Source organism: Herpailurus yagouaroundi, unplaced genomic scaffold, assembly GCF_014898765.1.
Source record: "Herpailurus yagouaroundi ecotype Mexico unplaced genomic scaffold, PumYag 77, whole genome shotgun sequence".
In the NCBI taxonomy this organism is placed as follows: Eukaryota; Metazoa; Chordata; class Mammalia; order Carnivora; family Felidae; genus Herpailurus; species Herpailurus yagouaroundi.
The window spans coordinates 103458492-103476685 of NW_024412388.1; the positions used below are offsets into that span (position 1 = coordinate 103458492).

Here is an 18194-nt window from a genome sequence, read left to right on the forward strand (position 1 = left end):
CACTATGAATTATTATCACATTATACACTTATTTAATTCTCATAATAACCCTAACAATTACATGCTGTTATAATCCTTTTATTACTAACGAATATGAGGCACAGAGTGCTTAAGAAACTTGCCCAAAGACACAGAGCTAGTATGTTCAGAGCCAGACTAAAAAGTATCCCCATCTTCTCTCCCCATAAGCCAATAACTCCCTCTCAAAGAGAAGTCTCCATAAACACAGGCAGGAATGTCCCCAAGCAGAGCCCTCAGGAGTCAGGTCATTGCTAAGGGCAGCCCTCTGAAGATCTCATAGCTGTGGCCCATTTTGGCTTAAAGACTCATCCTTAATGGCAACTCCCCTCCTCTCAGCCCAAATTCATTTTGTTTCTCCTGGTGACAGAAATGAACTAAAGGAAGTCAAGGGCCATTGGTCAATTAATGTCCATCCATTTCTTGTTTATTAGAAGATAAAAAAAATTCCTAATAGCTGACCTCTACAATTCAAAAAACTGCCAGGGGTGCCTGGGTGGCTCAGTTGGTTAAGCGTCTGATTTTGGCTCAGGTCATGATCTCGCAATCTGTGAGTTCGAGCCCTGTGTCGGGCTCTGTGCTGACAGCTCGGAGCCTGGTGCCTGCTTTGGATTCAGTGTCTCCCTCTCTCTCTGCCCCCCCCCCCCCACTTGCACTCTCTCATTCACTCTCTCTCTCTCTCTCTATCAAAAATAAACAAACATAAAAAAATTTAAAAAAAAAGAATTGCCAGTCTTATGAATTTTTAGTTATACATATCATAAAAATATGCATCTTTAGGGGCACCTGAGTGGCACAGTCAGTAAAGCACCTGACTCTTGATCTCAACTCAGGTCATGATCTCACAGTTCATGAGTTCAAGACCTATAACTGGGCTCTGCACTGACAGTGCAGAGCCTGCTTGGGATTCTGTCTCTCTTTCTCTCTACCCCTCCCTGGCTTGTGCTCTCTCTCAAAAATAAATGAATATAAAAAAAAAATTTTTTTAAGAAAGAAAATGTATATGGCATGTAAATAAAACAAAATTCTAAAAAAAAATGCACCTTTAGTATATCCCTCAGTTTCCCCACTTAACCTATTCCCCATCTTGTAGGGTTGTTGTAGGCATAATTTTATGAACGTACATAAAGCTCCATCGTTGAGTGCAGATGCTTGAATTCTGTCTCCATTCTTCATTAACCACATTATTCACCCCATCATCCAAAGCTGTGAATCTCAGTTCCAATTTCCTTGTCTGTAAAACAGTTAAATACTGTCTACCCTAAAGGATAGCCATGTAAATTAAGTGAGGAAATATACGTAAAGCCTTAGCAGAATGAGACACATAGTAAGAATTCAACAAAATGTTTTTTTTTTAAAAAGCTGAAGTTTAAAAAGTCAAACCACAAGTTTATATCCCCAGCCCTGTCACTTATTATCTAGGGTTAAACAATGGTATACAAGCCAAATAACCCCTCTGAGGCTCAGTTTCCACTAAGGTTTTATGAAGAATAAACGAGGCAATTATAAGAAGGCTCTGTAAACTCTACATTGCTATGTAAACGTCGGGGTTGTTTTACTTTATGAAAATAAGTTGTATGTCAGTTATATTGAATGATCCTTCCAAATAGTATCTTCATCTTTAAAATGGAAAAACAGGCAGAGAAATTTTAAGCCATAGAGGGAAGGCTGGCAGTTCCAAAAGTAGGATGGAGAAAAGGACTAGGCCAAAATAAATTCAGACCATGACAAAGCAGAAAATAAGTAAGCCTTCAAAAAGAAAGATGAAAATAAATACCCCTCAACCTGTTTTTAATCAGCAGCTTCACCTGTTAATTAAGCCTCTCAATGCACAGTCTAGGTGTAAGAATTCTCTAATTTCCTCCCAGAAACAGTATTAGACTTCAGGGTGAGAAAGAGCTTCACTATCAAATCTCTTTTCCCACCCATAAATTAATTTTGTGGATGGGGCATAGAAACAAAGACAACTGGACACAAACCGGAATCTCTCTAACTGGCATTCTCTTAACCACACCTAAAAAATAGTCACAATCCTCTTCAGAGAGGTTTCCTTCTTTGGTTGGTCAGAAATGTCCTTGTTCCCCAGGTCTCTTCCTGCTAAATATGGTAATAGCTGGCAAACAACCAGCCCAGTAAATTCCAATGATACTTAAGAAAGCATTCATATTGCCTGAAATTACTCTGAATCAAACACTTAAGACCTGCAGGGCTTCCACATACAACAGTTCAGCTGGAGCTCTTAATGTCAAAAGCAGCAGGGTACCTTAAGAACATACAAGCTTGAAAAAAAAAGCAGTCTACTCTTCTTTATTGCAACATTCTTCAGCAACAACATTGATCTCCTACCCACTGTGCACACAGCACTGCACTAGGGCAGTGGGAGGCTGGAGGGAGAAATGGAAGAAACAGGTGGTGTCCACAGGGTGCCAAAACAACAGGTTGATTGAGTCAGTTCTGTCCCACAACTAATCAATTTGGTGAGGAGAGAGGGGAGGGAATCTTAGTCATCCTGTTGTCTGACCAAACTGACTGGCTAAACCACAGTACAATTATCAATTAGGTCAAAATGTCAGATTTAGTAGTGCATTAGTCCTGCCTTTCAGGGATGTTACATACTTCAAAGAATCTTGGATGTCCAGGAAAACAGGACATAAGCAGCTTACCCTCAACCCACCAAAATCACATATTTAGTTCCAGAATATACAGTTTCCCTCCAGTATATTTTTATAAAATGTTATATGTGCATTTCCTGAGCACATACAACTGACAGCTTTTTGTTTTATGATACAGTCAGATTAGAATTTTAAAGTAGCTATAGAAAATACCAGTTAACAAGAAAATTACAAGATTAAAATTAAAATTAAAATTACCAGTTAAAAAAAAAATTGATGAAGCTCATTGCAGATCAAAGGATTGAAAACCTATCAGATAAACAATTTTTGAAATCAATATTGGTAGCAATTTGATATTATGCAGTTTAACCTGTCCATGCATGTTGCAACACATTTAAGACAAAGGACTAAATCACTTAATATAAACAGCTTTTTCAAATCAGTAACCAAAAAATGAATACCTTGAGGGGTAAAAGACACAATTTATCAAAATAAGTAAATAAGAAGTGGCCACCAACCATATGAAAAACCACTCAGTATCACTGTATAATCAGGGAGGCAAGTTAAGATGAGGTAGCCTTTACCACTTATCAAATTGATTAAGAGTTTTGAAAATAAAAACTAGGGTTGAACACAGGTGGGAACAGAGTTTCATATTCTGCCAATGGAAATACAACTTGGTCAAGCTATGTGGAAAGGAATTTGGCAGTGTGTATCAAAGTCACAGGTAAGTCCATACTCTGATACAAAATACTGACTTCTGAGAGCTTATGTTAACAAAATAAATATTCCTACCAAGATTTAAATGTACGAATGTTCATTATAGCATTATTCACAATTATGAAAGTTGGCAACTGAGAATTGGTTTCAGTTTAAATTATATATAACAGATCCTTAAGACAGAACAGTATACGCCCTTTAATATTCTTAAAGAACATTTACATATAGGAAAATGTTCACAATATCTTAAGTAGTGCAGAAGCAAATGATAAAACTATACATATGCTAAAATGCCAACTGCAATAACAGACAGAAAAAAACTGTCTAGAATCTATCAAAATATTAACTGTGGGTTTTGGTTGGAAGTGATAGACTTATTGGAGATTTTAATTTTCTCTTATGCTTTCCTTTTTATTTCTAAATTGTTTCCCAATTTTAAAAAATTGCCCTCTTTGACGCAGTAATTTTTCTTCTGCAAATCTAGTTTAATGGGGAAAAATCCTAATGAGGAATTTTTTTTTATGTATGAAGGTGATCAGCATCATTTATATAGAAAAAAAAAGTGGAACCAACTAAATATCCAATCAAAAAATGGTCAAAACTAGTAACCCCATTAACAAGAATATTACTTAACCAAAAAACATCAATTTATGGAAAATGCTTGAAAATATGAAAAACATTTATAACCATCAAAGAAAGGCAGTACAGAAAACTGTGCATATACATCATTAATCAATAACTTTTTTTTTAAATTTTTTTTCAACGTTTATTTATTTTTGGGACAGAGAGAGACAGAGCATGAACGGGGGAGGGGCAGAGAGAGAGGGAGACAGAATCGGAAACAGGCTCCAGGCTCTGAGCCATCAGCCCAGAGCCCGACGCGGGGCTCGAACTCACAGACCGCGACATCGTGACCTGGCTGAAGTCGGACGCTTAACCGACTGCGCCACCCAGGCGCCCCTAATCAATAACTTTTTAAAACTAAAGGTAGTGGGGTGTCTGGGTGGCTCAGTCAGTTAAGTGTTTGACTTTGGCTCAAGACATGATCTCACAGTTCATGAGTTTGAGCCCCGCATCAGGCTCTTTGCTGTCAGATGGAGCCTGCTTCGGATCCTGTTTCCCCCCACCCCTGTCAAAAATAAACATTTTTTATAAATAAATAAATAAATAAATAAATAAATAAATAAATAAATAAATAAAACTAAGGGTAGAAAAAAGAAACCAAGAGTACTCTAAAATATTAATAGTATGATTATGAATATTTTTCTCATAGTTTTCTAGATTTTTCAATGTCCTTAACTACTTTTAAATGTAATTACTTTTTAAATAACCTCCCCCTCCAAAAAAAATCCTGTAGGGGCACCTGGGTGGCTCGGTCAGTTAAGCGTCCGACTTTGGCTCAGGTCACGATCCAATTCATGAATTCCAGCCCCGCGTCGGGCTCCGTGCTGACAGCTCAGAACCTGGAGCCTGCTTCGGATTCTGTATCTCCCTCGCTCTCTGCCCCTCCCCCACTCATACTCGGGCTCTCTCTCTCTCAAAAATAAGTAAACAATTTTTAAAAATTTTAATTAGGGGGCACCTGGGTGGCTCAGTCAGTTGAGGGTCCAACTTCGGCTCAGGTCATGATCTTGCGGTTTGTGGGTTCAAGCCCCGCGTTGGGCTCTGTGCTGACAGCTCAGGGCCTGGAGCCTGCTTTGGATTCTGTGTATCCCTCTCTATCTGCTTCTCCCCTGCTCACCCTCGTCTCTTTCTCAAAAATAAATAAAGATTTAAAAAAAATTTTTTTTTAATTTTTTTAATTAAAAAAACCTTGTAAAGGTGCCAGAGAAAATCAACAAAGTATAAATACTAGTTAATTATGTGTAAACACAAAGAATAACTCTGTTACTTTGTAAACCTACCTTAAAATATTACAATGCTTGTTTTTAGTTACAACCATTTTCTTTAAATCTCTTAGGAAGTATATGTCACAGGAGTCATGAAATATTGTCACTTACTTTAAATAGTAACATACTACCAAGGACTTGCATGATTCACAAGATATGTTTTTCCTCTAATAATCCTCATAAAGATTAGAAAGTGTTTTAAATGTTGCAATAAAGTAAATGTCCTTAACATTTCCAATTAAAAAAGATCTAGCAAATAAATAAAGGCATGTTCAGAGCAGAGAAAGACATTAAAAATAATAATCAAAATATACACATCCTCAAACTTCAACGAGTCTCGACACTTTTCTGGATGGACCAAGGCATGTGAAAGCAGAGAATTAAATGGCAGTTTCTTTGCAGCTTACCACATTTCAATTTAGAGAAATTAACACATTAGCACTATCTAGTTTTCTGACTATTTATATTCAGAAACTTAACAAAAGACATTAGTGAGTAAACACTATTCGATTATTCTTATTTGAATGTTGGATAAATATGTCAGCATAGCAACCTCCCCTTCTTAGGGTCTAGTTAAAATAGACTATTTAATCTTCAAGGCTTAAAAAAGCTTCCCAGAATCTCCTCACAAAAGACAGATGAGAATAAAAAGATGAAAAAGAAGCAAACAACAACCATTTTAAATGCACCTGCTTCTGAACAAGCTACTATACTTTAGAATGTAACCACAGCTTCTTGTGCAATACTTCATTCAGCAAGCAAAATTGTAGTTTAAAGTGATGCTATTTGTTAAAAGACAACATATTATTAAAGAGGCAGTATCTGACTCCAATCAAAATATTATCGTCATGTTTTCCTTACCTCACAAAATACACACAAGCTTTCTTCATATGCTTAAATATATAGAAGGGTGGGGGAGCTACTCTTAACCCAGAAACAGGTTCTGCAACACCCATAGACCCAACGTGTCTTTGTGAAGCAATGAGTCCATCTTGGCATGATGTCTGGCTGATGTATCCAAAGAACCAGAGTCACTACCCAGCTGCCAATATTCTGAAAGGAAGTGACTTGAAGACCAGAAACTGCCTCAGGCAGGTCTCTGGGAAGGTGCTTCAGTCCAATGGGAAGAAAGACCCAGGCCCCTCACTGAATGATCAAAGACCAAGGACACCAGAGCTGGACCAAGGTAACTAGCCTGCAGTTCATGGGTGGCAAGGGACAGTAAAATGACCCCCAAGACTTTGTTCAATCGTATCTAATAAAACACAAACTTTGAGGAGCTGGTAGAACGGGGTTTTGCCAAGACAAGCACAGAGGGTGAGGGAGATGTTAGTATGATTAATCAATGCCACCTGAGGCAGCAGCTCTGGGTGTGTCCATACCGTACCTCAGTCATTGCCTGGCTGTGACAAGAAGTTCCTTCAGCTACTGCCACTGAGAACTAGGTCTTCCAAAGAAGATATTTCCACCTTAACTTGTCCTAGATCGGGCTTCTCATCAAGGACTAAGAAAACAGCCCTCTCTCTCTTGCCACAAACCCAGTGATAGACACAACAGATACCATAACATGTGCCAAACTTACATTTAGACCCATACCAGACAAAGGGGTCTTTACCTTTTCCCCCAAGTTAAGTTTAGATACTTCTAAATTACAAAAGAGAAAGGGGAGAATAGCAGACAAGCCCAGCTGGAGTGAGCTAGGGGTCACTATTCCCTAGTAGACCTGAAGTTTACTCCCCCAGACCCTATAGCTCTTAGTCACTCTGACTGCAGGAAACTGCTTTCAGACACTGTAGATAAGTGACTAAATGACTTGTATTTCATATTCCTAATTGTGTGCTCATCTGTCTTATCTCCATGATGATGTCAGCTCCTTGGGGGCAGGGCCCTATCTCTGACTTGGTCAATGATTCCCACACATCTACAAGAGCAGAATACCCTGTACTGTCTGCCACATGATGAAATACACAAATTAAGGATGACAAGACACCACAATCCTCTCTAACACACCACTAAGACAGCAGAGCTACAAAGATAATAAACCTTAGAGCCAATAACTAGGGATCCTACCAGAGTTTTATGTAGAAACTTATATACTTACACATATAAATAAATTAGTACAGTAATTATCACTCCAAGCTATGGCTTTTATCATCCCCCCCCTCCCCTTCTTGGTTTTGCTCTTTTCTGTAAGATCAGAGTGTATTTTCTGCCACACAGCTGGTATCTGCCTCAAAAAGGAGACGACAGAAAGAACAGATCTATAGCAAACCTCCTACCACTACAAATAACACTACAGGTTTGTCCCATCCAGAGGCCAGGAGCCTATCCTTTCAGATCTGAAGCCACTTTCTAGTTTCTATAAGGGACAGCAACATCAAGTTCTTGTCAGAGGAACACTCCCAGGCCCCTTCTTGCAGAATGCTCTGTTCTACTCAAGAGACCCTTGATTCCTGGGGCACCTGGGTGACTCAGTCGGTTAAGTGTCCAACTCGATTTCAGTTCAGGTCACAATCTCACAGTTCATAAGTTCGAGCCCCACATCCCACTGCTTGGGATCCTTCCTCTCCCCTCTCTACCCTTCCCCCATTTAAGCTCACACTTTCTCTCTCAAAAAAATAAATAAACCTAAAAATTTTTATTTAAAAAAAGACCCTTGATTCCCCCTTTACTCTCCCTTCCATATTCCACTTGCTGCAGAGCCCAGACAGCCCAAAGGCAGGACTGCCTGAAATGAGTGACTTTCATGTATCTTTTTGCACTAACACATCTGAGGGGAATCCCTGACACAAGTTATATGTTCATGGGTTAACAAAGCAGACATGCTAAAAGGCAGTGTCATTCACAAGGACTAGAACAGAATTCCTTAGCGGACACCAAAAAGACGGTGGAACACCTATGTATCCTGGCATCTTTGTAACATTCTGATGAAGGGATAAGGAGGCTTCCACCAAAGTCACACACAGCACACATACACCAGCCCTGATATTCTGAATAGTTTGTAGATTATTTTTTTAAGATAAAACAAATCACTTTATTAGTCTTATAGGGATACAGAGCAGCTTCCCTAGTGAGCAAGAATCAAACTCTTCTCAAGGGGAAAAAATGACCACAAGACCCAGGCAAAGCAACCTATCTCTAGTACTATCAAAGAACAACAAACAAACAAATGCTAATCCAAAACACTCTTACTTTCCCCAGATTCACTCTGCAATGATTCCAAACTTCCCTAATATAAAAATTAACTGGGCTCTGCCCCTCTCCTGCTCTCTCTCTCTCTCCACTCTCAAAACTAAATAATCATTTTTAAAATTAAAAAAAAAAATAAGTGGCTATTTCTTCAATATACAAATTCCCAGATACTATTTCAGACCCACTGAATCAGAATATCCAGGAAAACACCCCAGATGGAATCATCTCCATGCTCCTCACTAGGTCTAACTCCTTTAATGGCAGAGTAGGCATCCGTTCAGTAAAAGGTACCCCTTTTGGATCCCTGTCACTTACACAGGGCTTAAAACTTTATAAGGCAAATGCCTGAGAAGATGCCAATGGGCACAATTCTCAAGGAGACAGACTACAACTGTATATAAGATCTTTCTAAAACTCAGAGTTGTCCAGAGATGAACTAAGCTGCCTGCAGAGGCAGGGAGCTACCATAAGAGTTGTCCAAGCACAAAAAAGGTAAGCTACCTATTGACCAGGATGTTGTAAGAGGAGCACATCCAGCATGGAAAGGATAGAAGGACTAGGTAAATTTTAAAGTTTCTGCCAACATATAAGTCAACAAAGAGGAAAATTTCAGCTACCCATTAACTAATAAAAAGAGACAGTATAAAAGTCTGTAGGTGGGGTCAGCTTTCAACTGATCTTTTCTCTTCAAAGGAGAAAAGAGCGTAACACACACCCCTGACTCACCTTTGGCCTCTCCTCCAAAATACCCCAAAGGTTGGGAGGACAGAGCAGGAATTACAGGTGCTGTGACAGAGCTGACCTGCTGCTTGGCTGACTCTGCACATCGGACATATGCCAGACAAGTTTTATGGAGGGATGTGTGTGACATAGTGCCTGCCCTCAAGGAGCAAGTATGTTGCAGAGGTAGCTCACACACTATACAGTTCTCTCAAGGTTTTATTTGTCATTTCTCATCTTTAGAATTTTTGTTGGTTGTAGTGGTTTTTAGGGAACGCTCTTGATGGGGTAAAAAAAAAAAAATTTTACTAAATATAAAGTTTGCAATAGAAGTTTGCAATATCCAGCTCATAATGAAAAATCTCAAAAAAACCATCAAAACATAAACTTAGTTAACTCTAATTTTAAAAACACTATTCCAATAATCCCCCAAATGACCAAAATTACAATAAAATATGGCAACTCTGAACAAAATAATAGAATTGCTAGTTTAGTAATATAGTAATACAGGAAACAGTAGAAGCAGCTCAAGTAAGAGGCAGGGGGTGGATGTCAGCACCTTTGAGGTTAAATTCCAAAGTCAAAGTGACCTTTATGATTTGCAGAAGTGATCAGGGGCACCTGGGTGGCTCAGTCGGTTAAGTACCGAACTTCAGCTTAGGTCACGATCTCACAGTTTGTGAGTTTGAGCCCTGCATTGGGCTCAGGGCTGACAGCTCAGAGCCTGGAGCCTGCTTTGGATTCTGTGTCTCCTTCTCTATCTGCCCCTCCCCTGCTCGCACTCTCTCGCGCAAAAATAAATAAACATCAAAAAAAAAAAAAAATGAGGGGCACCTGGGTGGCTCAGTTGGTTATGAGTCTGACTTGGCCCAGGTCATGATCTCACGGTTCGTGGGTTCGAGCCCCACATCAGGTTCTGTGCTGACAGCTCAGAGCCTGGAACCTGTTTCAGATTCTGTGTCTCCCTCTCTCTCTGCCCCTCCCCTGCTCACACTGTATGTCTCTCTCTCTCTCTCTCTCAAAAATAAACATTAAAAAAAAATTTTTTTAATGATTTGCAGAAGTGATCAGACAAATAGAGAAGAAACCACACACGTGCGCGCGCACACACACACACACACACACACACACACAAATTCAAAATAGCAAGTTTAAATAAAACATCTAGGAAAGGGGAAAATTTGGTGTTGCCCCAAATGTAAGGTAAGCAATGACCCTTGCAAAATACTATTAAAAAAAAAAAAAAAAAAAACTGTCTTGGAGTACCATAGTAGTCCAGAATAAGAAAATGACTAAAAGTAATTGTCCAATTGAACAAATATTTATTGAGTGTCTATTAAATGCCAAGTACAGAAAGTTAGATGCCAAGTTTAGAAAAAATGCATAAATGAAAAAACACAATTCTCTTCCTCAAGATGTACACATTAACCAGAAGTGCTTGAGAATGTTCTAAGTGTTTTCATGTATATAAGCTCATTTGTACAAAAGACAAAAATGGTGCGGAGAGTGGAGGAGGCACTAAGGACTAAGGACCTGAAGAGAGAAATTCTACTCTCAACTCTGTAATGGCTCGGTGACTATGGACGATATACCTGGGCAAATGGAGGACCAAAATCCCTCCCACAAGATTATAAGACTAATTAAATACAGACCTGGAGGAGAATGCTGGTCTTCTGGCTCCTAGTCTACTGATCTTTCGTACAGCATATCATTCGTACAGCAGACCAATAAAAAAGGAAGAGTAGAAGAAAATAAGACCTTTTGGTTCCAAGTCATTTGCAGAGAAAGGGAAGAAGAGAGGAGGAGAATTAGAAAAAAGTGAGAGGAAATGAAAGGTTCAAGTTTTGGCATCCAGATAGAAATGTCAAGAAAGGAAGCACTTAAATGAGTGGAAACACAACATAAGGATAATGTAAAATCTCCTATTATATTTTCATTAAAGTCATGGCTTAGAATATTTTACTCTAAAACCACTAAGGGCAAATAAAGGGGGTCCAAAATTATATATGTATGAATGAAGCTTGAGGAATAAAAGACAACAGAGAAGAAAACAGTTGGATAGAGGATTTATACTATATCATTCAAATATATAAAGCCCTTCTAAAGGGACAATGGGGACCCACTGTGTCCAGATGAACAAGAAGAAATGGTATTATACTCTATAGCTCTTATGCTGGCAATTTTAAAAATCTTTGATAGAGGATTAAACACTGGAATAGCTAAGGTTAGATTAATTCTGGAAATTATTAAAAATAAGAAGGGAAGACCCCCCCACACACACACCACACAAACACACACTTGAAAGCAGAATAATAAACCATCAGTGTTTCCAACAAGTTACTATCAACCTGGAAAACTACAGATTCTCAGACCTACTGTATCATAATCCCTGGGTGTTGACACTAAGAGTCCCCCCAGGTGATCTTGATGTGGAGCCAGGATTTGGAGTTCCTTCTTCTATCACAGTGGACAGGGGAAGGAGGAAAGCCACTAGGAATGGCAGCAGAGTGGGAAATAGATCGATGCAAATTTTGTGGGCAAAATAGAATTTCTGTGGGCGTGATATTTTTAAAATGTATTGTAAAGCTGCTCTGAAGCATCCAAGCATATCCCACCGAATTTAAACATTTTTCTAAAAGTCCTGAAGTCAGCAAATACAATTCAGGTAAACCAAAAGTTACTTCTCTATACCACAGGAAGCCTACAGAATAGACAGCAGAATGGGAATAGCGCAGAGGGATGCCAAGGAGATGCGGGTAAGTATTTTTAAAAATCAAAACATCAGGAAAAAAAAAAGAAAGATAAGAAACCATCACTCTCCTTTCCCCTCCCCCACCAAAGAATAATAATATAGAAAGAACAAGAAGAAAGAAAAAGAAAAATAAACTTCGTCTTCATCTGAAAGAAAACTGCTCTTTGTGATTTTTATTAAAGAGAATTCAGCTAAGAAATTATCTAGCAGGCACCAAAACCAGGGAATCACTTCCCACTGCAAAGCAAAAGAAAAGGAGCAAGAGGTGGTCTTGGATAGCTGTTTAAACAAGCAGACAGATGGGTTGACAGCTTCTCGCCTTAGGAACTCAGTGACATTTAAATTAACAATTGGCCACAATCCCAAATACAGGAACACTCAAAAATTTGGAAGAGTGTTATAATTGACATGACAAAAAAATGCCATGATAATAGATGGAGACTCAAGAAACCTTCACTGCCAGACTCTGAAAAGATTTAAAATTTGCACCCAAAAACAGGTTTTATAATCTCATTTATTGCAGTAGTTTAGCATCTGAAGAACACCCATCTGAAAATCAAAATATCCATATTTAGTCCCTTGAACTTACTGACTTAACACTCACCTTGTCCACCTAAAAGCTAGCTGGTAACAGCAATACCTCATCAGTACAGAAGTATAAAAGAGGGTATCATTCTATGGACTGAGTTCCTAGAATGAGAGAAGCCCTATGTGTCAGAGTAATTCTATTTTTGACATCAGTCTTATCACCTAACGCTCAATTTTGCAAATCTGTTTGCAATCATATTTACTATTCCCTCCAACTCTCTAAAGGGGATTATTTGGCTCTTTTCATAGGTGAGGAGACTACAGATCATGAAGATGAAGTTATTTGCTAACGCAAGTCAATGGTAGAAACCAAGGCTTGTAATCCTCAGAGTACCCATCGTTTACACTCCTTTTTACCCTAAATCTACACTTACAGTAAAGCTTTCGCTCAAAAAAAAAAAAAAAAAAGGAAAGGCAAGAATGCTATCCTGTTTTGTTAAATGCTTCTAAAACAACAATTTTGGTTCATCATCACATAGCCTCCTGGTCCACTTCTCAAATTCTTAGGGACACGGAGGTGTATGGAATTTGAGCTTTCCAAGCAGGATCTGGTTCGTGCTGAACAATCCAGTACTTGGATAAATAACCTTGTTCTCTTTCAAACATCTGTGATTGGCCTGTCAACTACCTGTTAACAATGAACAAAGAGCAAATTTTTCATCATCTTCTTAACCTTTTCTTTGCAAAAAGACATTGTTCATGTTCATGTTTTGGGTTTTTTTTTTGTTATTTTGGGGGGTTTGTTTTTGTTTTTGTTTTGGTAAACGTAAAATCTTCCTTCAGATTAGGCTAGGAAAAGAAGAGGTCCCTATGAGTTTCACAAACATGCACCAAGCTGCCATCCCACTGGAAGCAGGGTTCATAAAAAGTAAAACACAGCCCTGCTCCGAAAGGACTTTTTGAATACCTTTTGACTGCCACTGGTTTAATATACATTCTCTTAATTAATCCTATTAGCTGGGTAATTTCATTCCCAGTTTGGTGAGTTCACACAGCAGAGCGGGATTTGAACCCAGGATTACAGAGCTGGACTCCAAAACCCAAGCTCTTTCCACTAAACAGCCTGAAGAAATTCGGAGTCTGAGACTGTGGGTGGGATGGATAAGACGTGATTCGACGTCCTCGGTCCAACCGTGTTCAGAAAGACTGTTGCGAATATCCAACCATAAAGACGCTTTCCGAGGAAGCACTTTGAATTAACGTATCCACTTTTCCTCACCCGCCCCTGCCCCACCCCCAACAATGCCAAAAGAGCAGCAAACGCCGCTGCCAGGTTGGAGGAGTTGGTGATCGTCACACCACATTCCTGGGGCTGGACACAGACTCTGAAACAGCGCCCGAGCTCAGCGCCTCGGAAAGAATAACAGCAGTCGAGATTTTTAAATCATGTGGCTCATGCAGCCACACCAGTTTCTCTACTGCTCCTGCCTCCACCTTTCAAAGGCTCGAGCAAAACACCGCGGGTTCCTCGGGACCACGGATTCCGAGTGTCCGAACCCAGGCACGCCACGAAGCCCTGTCCCCATCCACCCCAAAGCCGCCCACCCGTCCTGCGTGCCTCCCTTGGGCAGAGCGAGGTCTGGCCGTGAAGGTGCAAGCCGTTGGGCTCGGAGGCCCTGCCCCCGCTCCCTCCACGCCGGAATCTGGCATTCCTTCGCTCAGCCCATCTGCGGTCCGCGGACGGCGAGGGTTCGTCTCGGGCGGCCGGCCCTCGGCTCTCGCTCGACCCCAGGAAACGCGGAACCAGAAGGGCAACGCAGCCCAAGTCTCCGTACACGACCGCTTGGGAAAGCGAGTTTCTGAGGCTCGCGGCCCGGCCCCCCTTCAGCCGAGGAGGCGTGTGTTGGGGCCGCGGGGGTGTCGGAGGCGGCGGGGAGCGCGGGGGAGGGGGGCCCTGACGGGGTCCAAACTTTCGGGAACCGAGCGGCCCCGCTAGGAACCCGGCCTTCTCGCAGAGAGGAGGACGCAGGAGGGCGGGGTGGGGGAGGTGGAGGCGGATGGAATGGTCGCCCCAGGTGGCCGGCCGAGCTGGGCCGGCGGTGCGCGGGACCCGGCGCAAAGGACAGCGCCCCTCGGCCCGATACTCACCACGCGCGGGGGCCGCGCGGCACAACCAGAGCGCCAGCAGCGCCCACAGGGGAGCGGGAGGCAGGGCGGGCATCTTCTCGGTCGCCTCCTCCGCCGCCGCCGCCGCCTGCGCAGATCCACATGGGGAGGGGGTCCCCACCAAGGGTCCCCCCCACTCTCTCTCCCCTCCTCCTCCTGCTTCTGCGCCTCACGGCCTCGCGCTGTGCCCCGAAGCCCGGGCGTAAATGCCTCCACTCCCTGCACCCCAAGGCTGCCGCTCCTGAGCCGCCGCCTCAGCCGCCGCCCGAAGTTTGGCTGAAACTTTCTCGGCTGAGAAGAGAAGCAGCCTCGTGTGTCCTTCCGCCTCAGCCGCCTCCTCCCACCGCAAGCCCCGCCCCCTGTCGCCGCGGCCGGGCCCCGCCGCCTTCGGCACCCAGGGGTTTCCCGCAGGAAGAAGCGCCGGCCCGAGTTGAGCGCGGAGGGATCTACTACGAGTCCTCCGACGGCCCCGCCAAACTCCTCCGACCCGCGTCGGGTCTGGACGCTCCTTAACTCCCTCGGCGCTGGACTGCCTCCCCAGGCCGGGCCTCTGCCGAAGGAGGTGGGTGATCGGACCCTGAACTTCAGACGCTAGGGTTGCCGAGATCGTGAACTTGCCTGGAGAGACGTGCCTCCTCCAGTGAGAGAGAGGTATCGCCCCCACACATCCACACTTACACACGCTCTCGGGCTAGCTGGAGGAATGCGGTAGAGAAGGGCCAGCGCTGTCAAAGGAAATGGGGGCCAAGGCGCCAAAGGCCCCTGAAAAGGAACGTGGCCATCACCCGGGTTGTGCTGCACCGTTCATTCATTCATTCAGTCAGCAAATATTTCCCAACCGCCATACTTGGCGTAGCAGTGTGCTCAACACAATGGGATGATCCTACAGACGCGGGATGCACAAACTACTTTAGAGGAGAATCCTACAGGATTCAGGGAAGGTTTGGCTAAAGATATTCGTTGTGACATTGTTCGTAAAAGCCAAAACTTGGAAACAACCTAAATCCCACCCATAGATGAATAGATGAATAATGCATGGTATATTTGTAAAATGAAATGGAATACAGCAATCGAAGAGACTATATTCATGTATGTCAGGGATAGATCAAGAATAAGATGACAGTGAAAATCTCGGTACAAAAAGAGATATAAAGTATATCATTCATGTATATTTAATGTTTTTCAGACCTGTGCCATCTATTATTTATAGATGCATACCACACTATATATACTATATATATACTATACTATAAAGTATACTACTATGTAGTATACTATGCTATTTTATATATATATATATATATATACACACACACACACACAATGTAATATACCACACTATACATATAAATACTATATTATAAAGTATACTATATAGTATACTATACTATACTATATATATATAATGGAATATACCACATTCTATATACGTATATATACTATACTATATACTATATAGTATACTATACTATAATATATATATATATAATGGAATATACCACATTATATACATATATATATACTATAAAGATTACTATATGGTATACTATACTATAATATATATATATATATATATATATATAATGGAATATACCACACCATATATATAATTGTAATATATAGAATATAATATAAATAGAATATAGAACATATTCTATAGAATATATAGACTATAACCAGAATAGTTGTTACTCCCAGGGCAGGACAGTGGGGGATGTCACCAAGCATTGGGTACATATGGGCTTACTATTTGTAAGAAAAGAACTGAAAACAAAACAAACAGAAGGGTTTGTGTGGTTGTAGCATTCCAGAGGACAGCCACCATAAAAGTAAAGGTACAAATAAGGGAATAAGTAGAGAAGTTCTGACACTATTTGCATTTACAGGAGTCCAGGAGGGAAGGGGGAGTTGGGACCAGGTTAGTAAGATCTTGAATGACAAGCTGAAAAGGGGGAGGACCAGTTATCCCTCAGATCATAGAAAACCACTGAAGGCTTTTGAACAGGGGTGAGACTTGGTGGAAAGAAAAGTTGCTCTGATAATCCTGTGCAAAATTGATTGTCAGGAGCAAAAGGTGAACTGGAGTCCAAGGGCCAGTCAGGAGTTTGTGAAACACTCCAGGCCTGGGGTGATGAAGGCCTGAACTAATGAGGTGAACGTCAGAATGGAAAGGAAGAGATGGAATTGAGACAATCTTGGGGGAGAGGGGGAATGGGGGGGGTGCAACTATGTGACTAATTGGATGGGGGAATTTAGGATCCCATTGGGAAGGAGAATCCAACCCACGGGGCCTCTCCCTGTCCCTTACAGGATAAACACCAAACTTTTAAAGGCGGTAAAAATACAAGGCCTTTACTTCATTGGGCCCCATCTCTCACCCTCTCTGCCCCCATTGTGAACTTTACACAATAACAGTATTGAACGACTTGACATTCCCCCAAACATATCTTCTTGTTTCGGTGTCTGTACCTTCTGTTCCTGGGCTTGGAAGGACTCCTGCCATCCCCTTCCCTCCTTCTCTTAGTGAACTTCTAGTCATCATTAATCCTTCAGGCCTGAGAAGGTTTTGCTGACACTGTAACAAATTCTTACTCCTCACGGACAGCCTCTCCACTGTACTGCTTCCTTATTTTCAGGCAATGTCTATTTTTTACACAGGACTGCTGCTATTTCTGTCTTCTCAACTAATTAGGAGGTCCTTATGGGCAAAGACCGTAGCCTTATTTATTCCCAGTGTCTATCACATAATAGATGTTGAACTATAATGTAAAACAACACTAAACAAATGCAAGTCAGTATGATTATAGGCTGGATTTGAATAAGCACTTTATAATAAATAAGCAAGCACTGTTATTGAAAGTAGTCACCTTGGGATGCTAGAAACTCTTTTCAAAAATAACATAATTAGTCAAAATAGTTTTGGAATTTCCCTTGTGCAAATACGTTCACAGAAAGAAAATAACACTACTTTTTAGTTCTTAATCCATAGTGTTACCAGCTAGGGCATTCTCTTTACCCATTAAATATATTTCATGGTGACTTGGCTCTATAGAAATGTTAAACATCACCTGCATAGACTAGATTTGTCACTATTAAAATATATTCAGAAAAATGCGAAGGTACTCATCCCCAAAAAGCAGCTCTGGAAATGACTGAGGCTATGACATTATTTTAAAAAAGTATGCAGTTTCCCAAGGTGACTGGTTGTTGTTGTTGTTGTTGTTGTTGTTGTTGTTGTTGTTGTTTTTTAACGTTTATTCAATTTTTGAGAGAGAGAGCACAAGGAGGGACAGAGAGAGAGGGAGACATGGAATCTGAAGCAGGCTCCAGTCTCTGAGCTGTCAGCTCAAAGTCACCAACTGTGAGATCATGACCTGAGCTGAAGTCGGACGCTCAACCGACTGAGCCACCCAGGCGCCCCTAAAATCAAATCTTCATGACAGAGAAGAGGGGGAGACACAGAATCCAAAGCAGGCTCCAGGCTCCATGCTGTCAGCGCAGAGCCGGATGCGGGGCTCAAACCCACGAACTGTGAGATCATGACCTGAGCTGAAGTCGGATGCTTAACCGACTGAGCTACCCCGGGCCCCCAAGGTG

At 41.4% G+C, this 18194-nt stretch overlaps 1 protein-coding gene and 1 long non-coding RNA gene across 4 annotated transcripts in view; one reads left to right on the plus strand and one right to left on the minus strand.

The window, feature by feature from the left end:
- Positions 1–14865, minus strand: part of NOTCH2 (notch receptor 2) — a 173627-nt gene extending 158762 nt beyond the window's left edge. The window contains exon 1 of one of the 2 annotated variants that reach the window (XM_040471479.1): positions 1143–1280. In XM_040471479.1, coding sequence (XP_040327413.1) covers positions 1143–1203 — 61 coding nt within the window. In that variant the 5' untranslated portion in view covers positions 1204–1280. Of the gene's footprint in view, positions 1–1142; positions 1281–14579 lie in introns of those variants that run through there. The other variant, XM_040471478.1, reaches the window with a different exon arrangement.
- Positions 14866–14982: 117 nt separating this feature from the next.
- Positions 14983–18194, plus strand: part of LOC121027804 (uncharacterized) — a 44306-nt gene continuing 41094 nt past the window's right edge. For both annotated transcript variants that reach the window (XR_005788938.1, XR_005788939.1), the window contains exon 1: positions 14983–15159. This is a non-coding gene — a long non-coding RNA (uncharacterized LOC121027804). The remainder of the gene's footprint in view (positions 15160–18194) is intronic.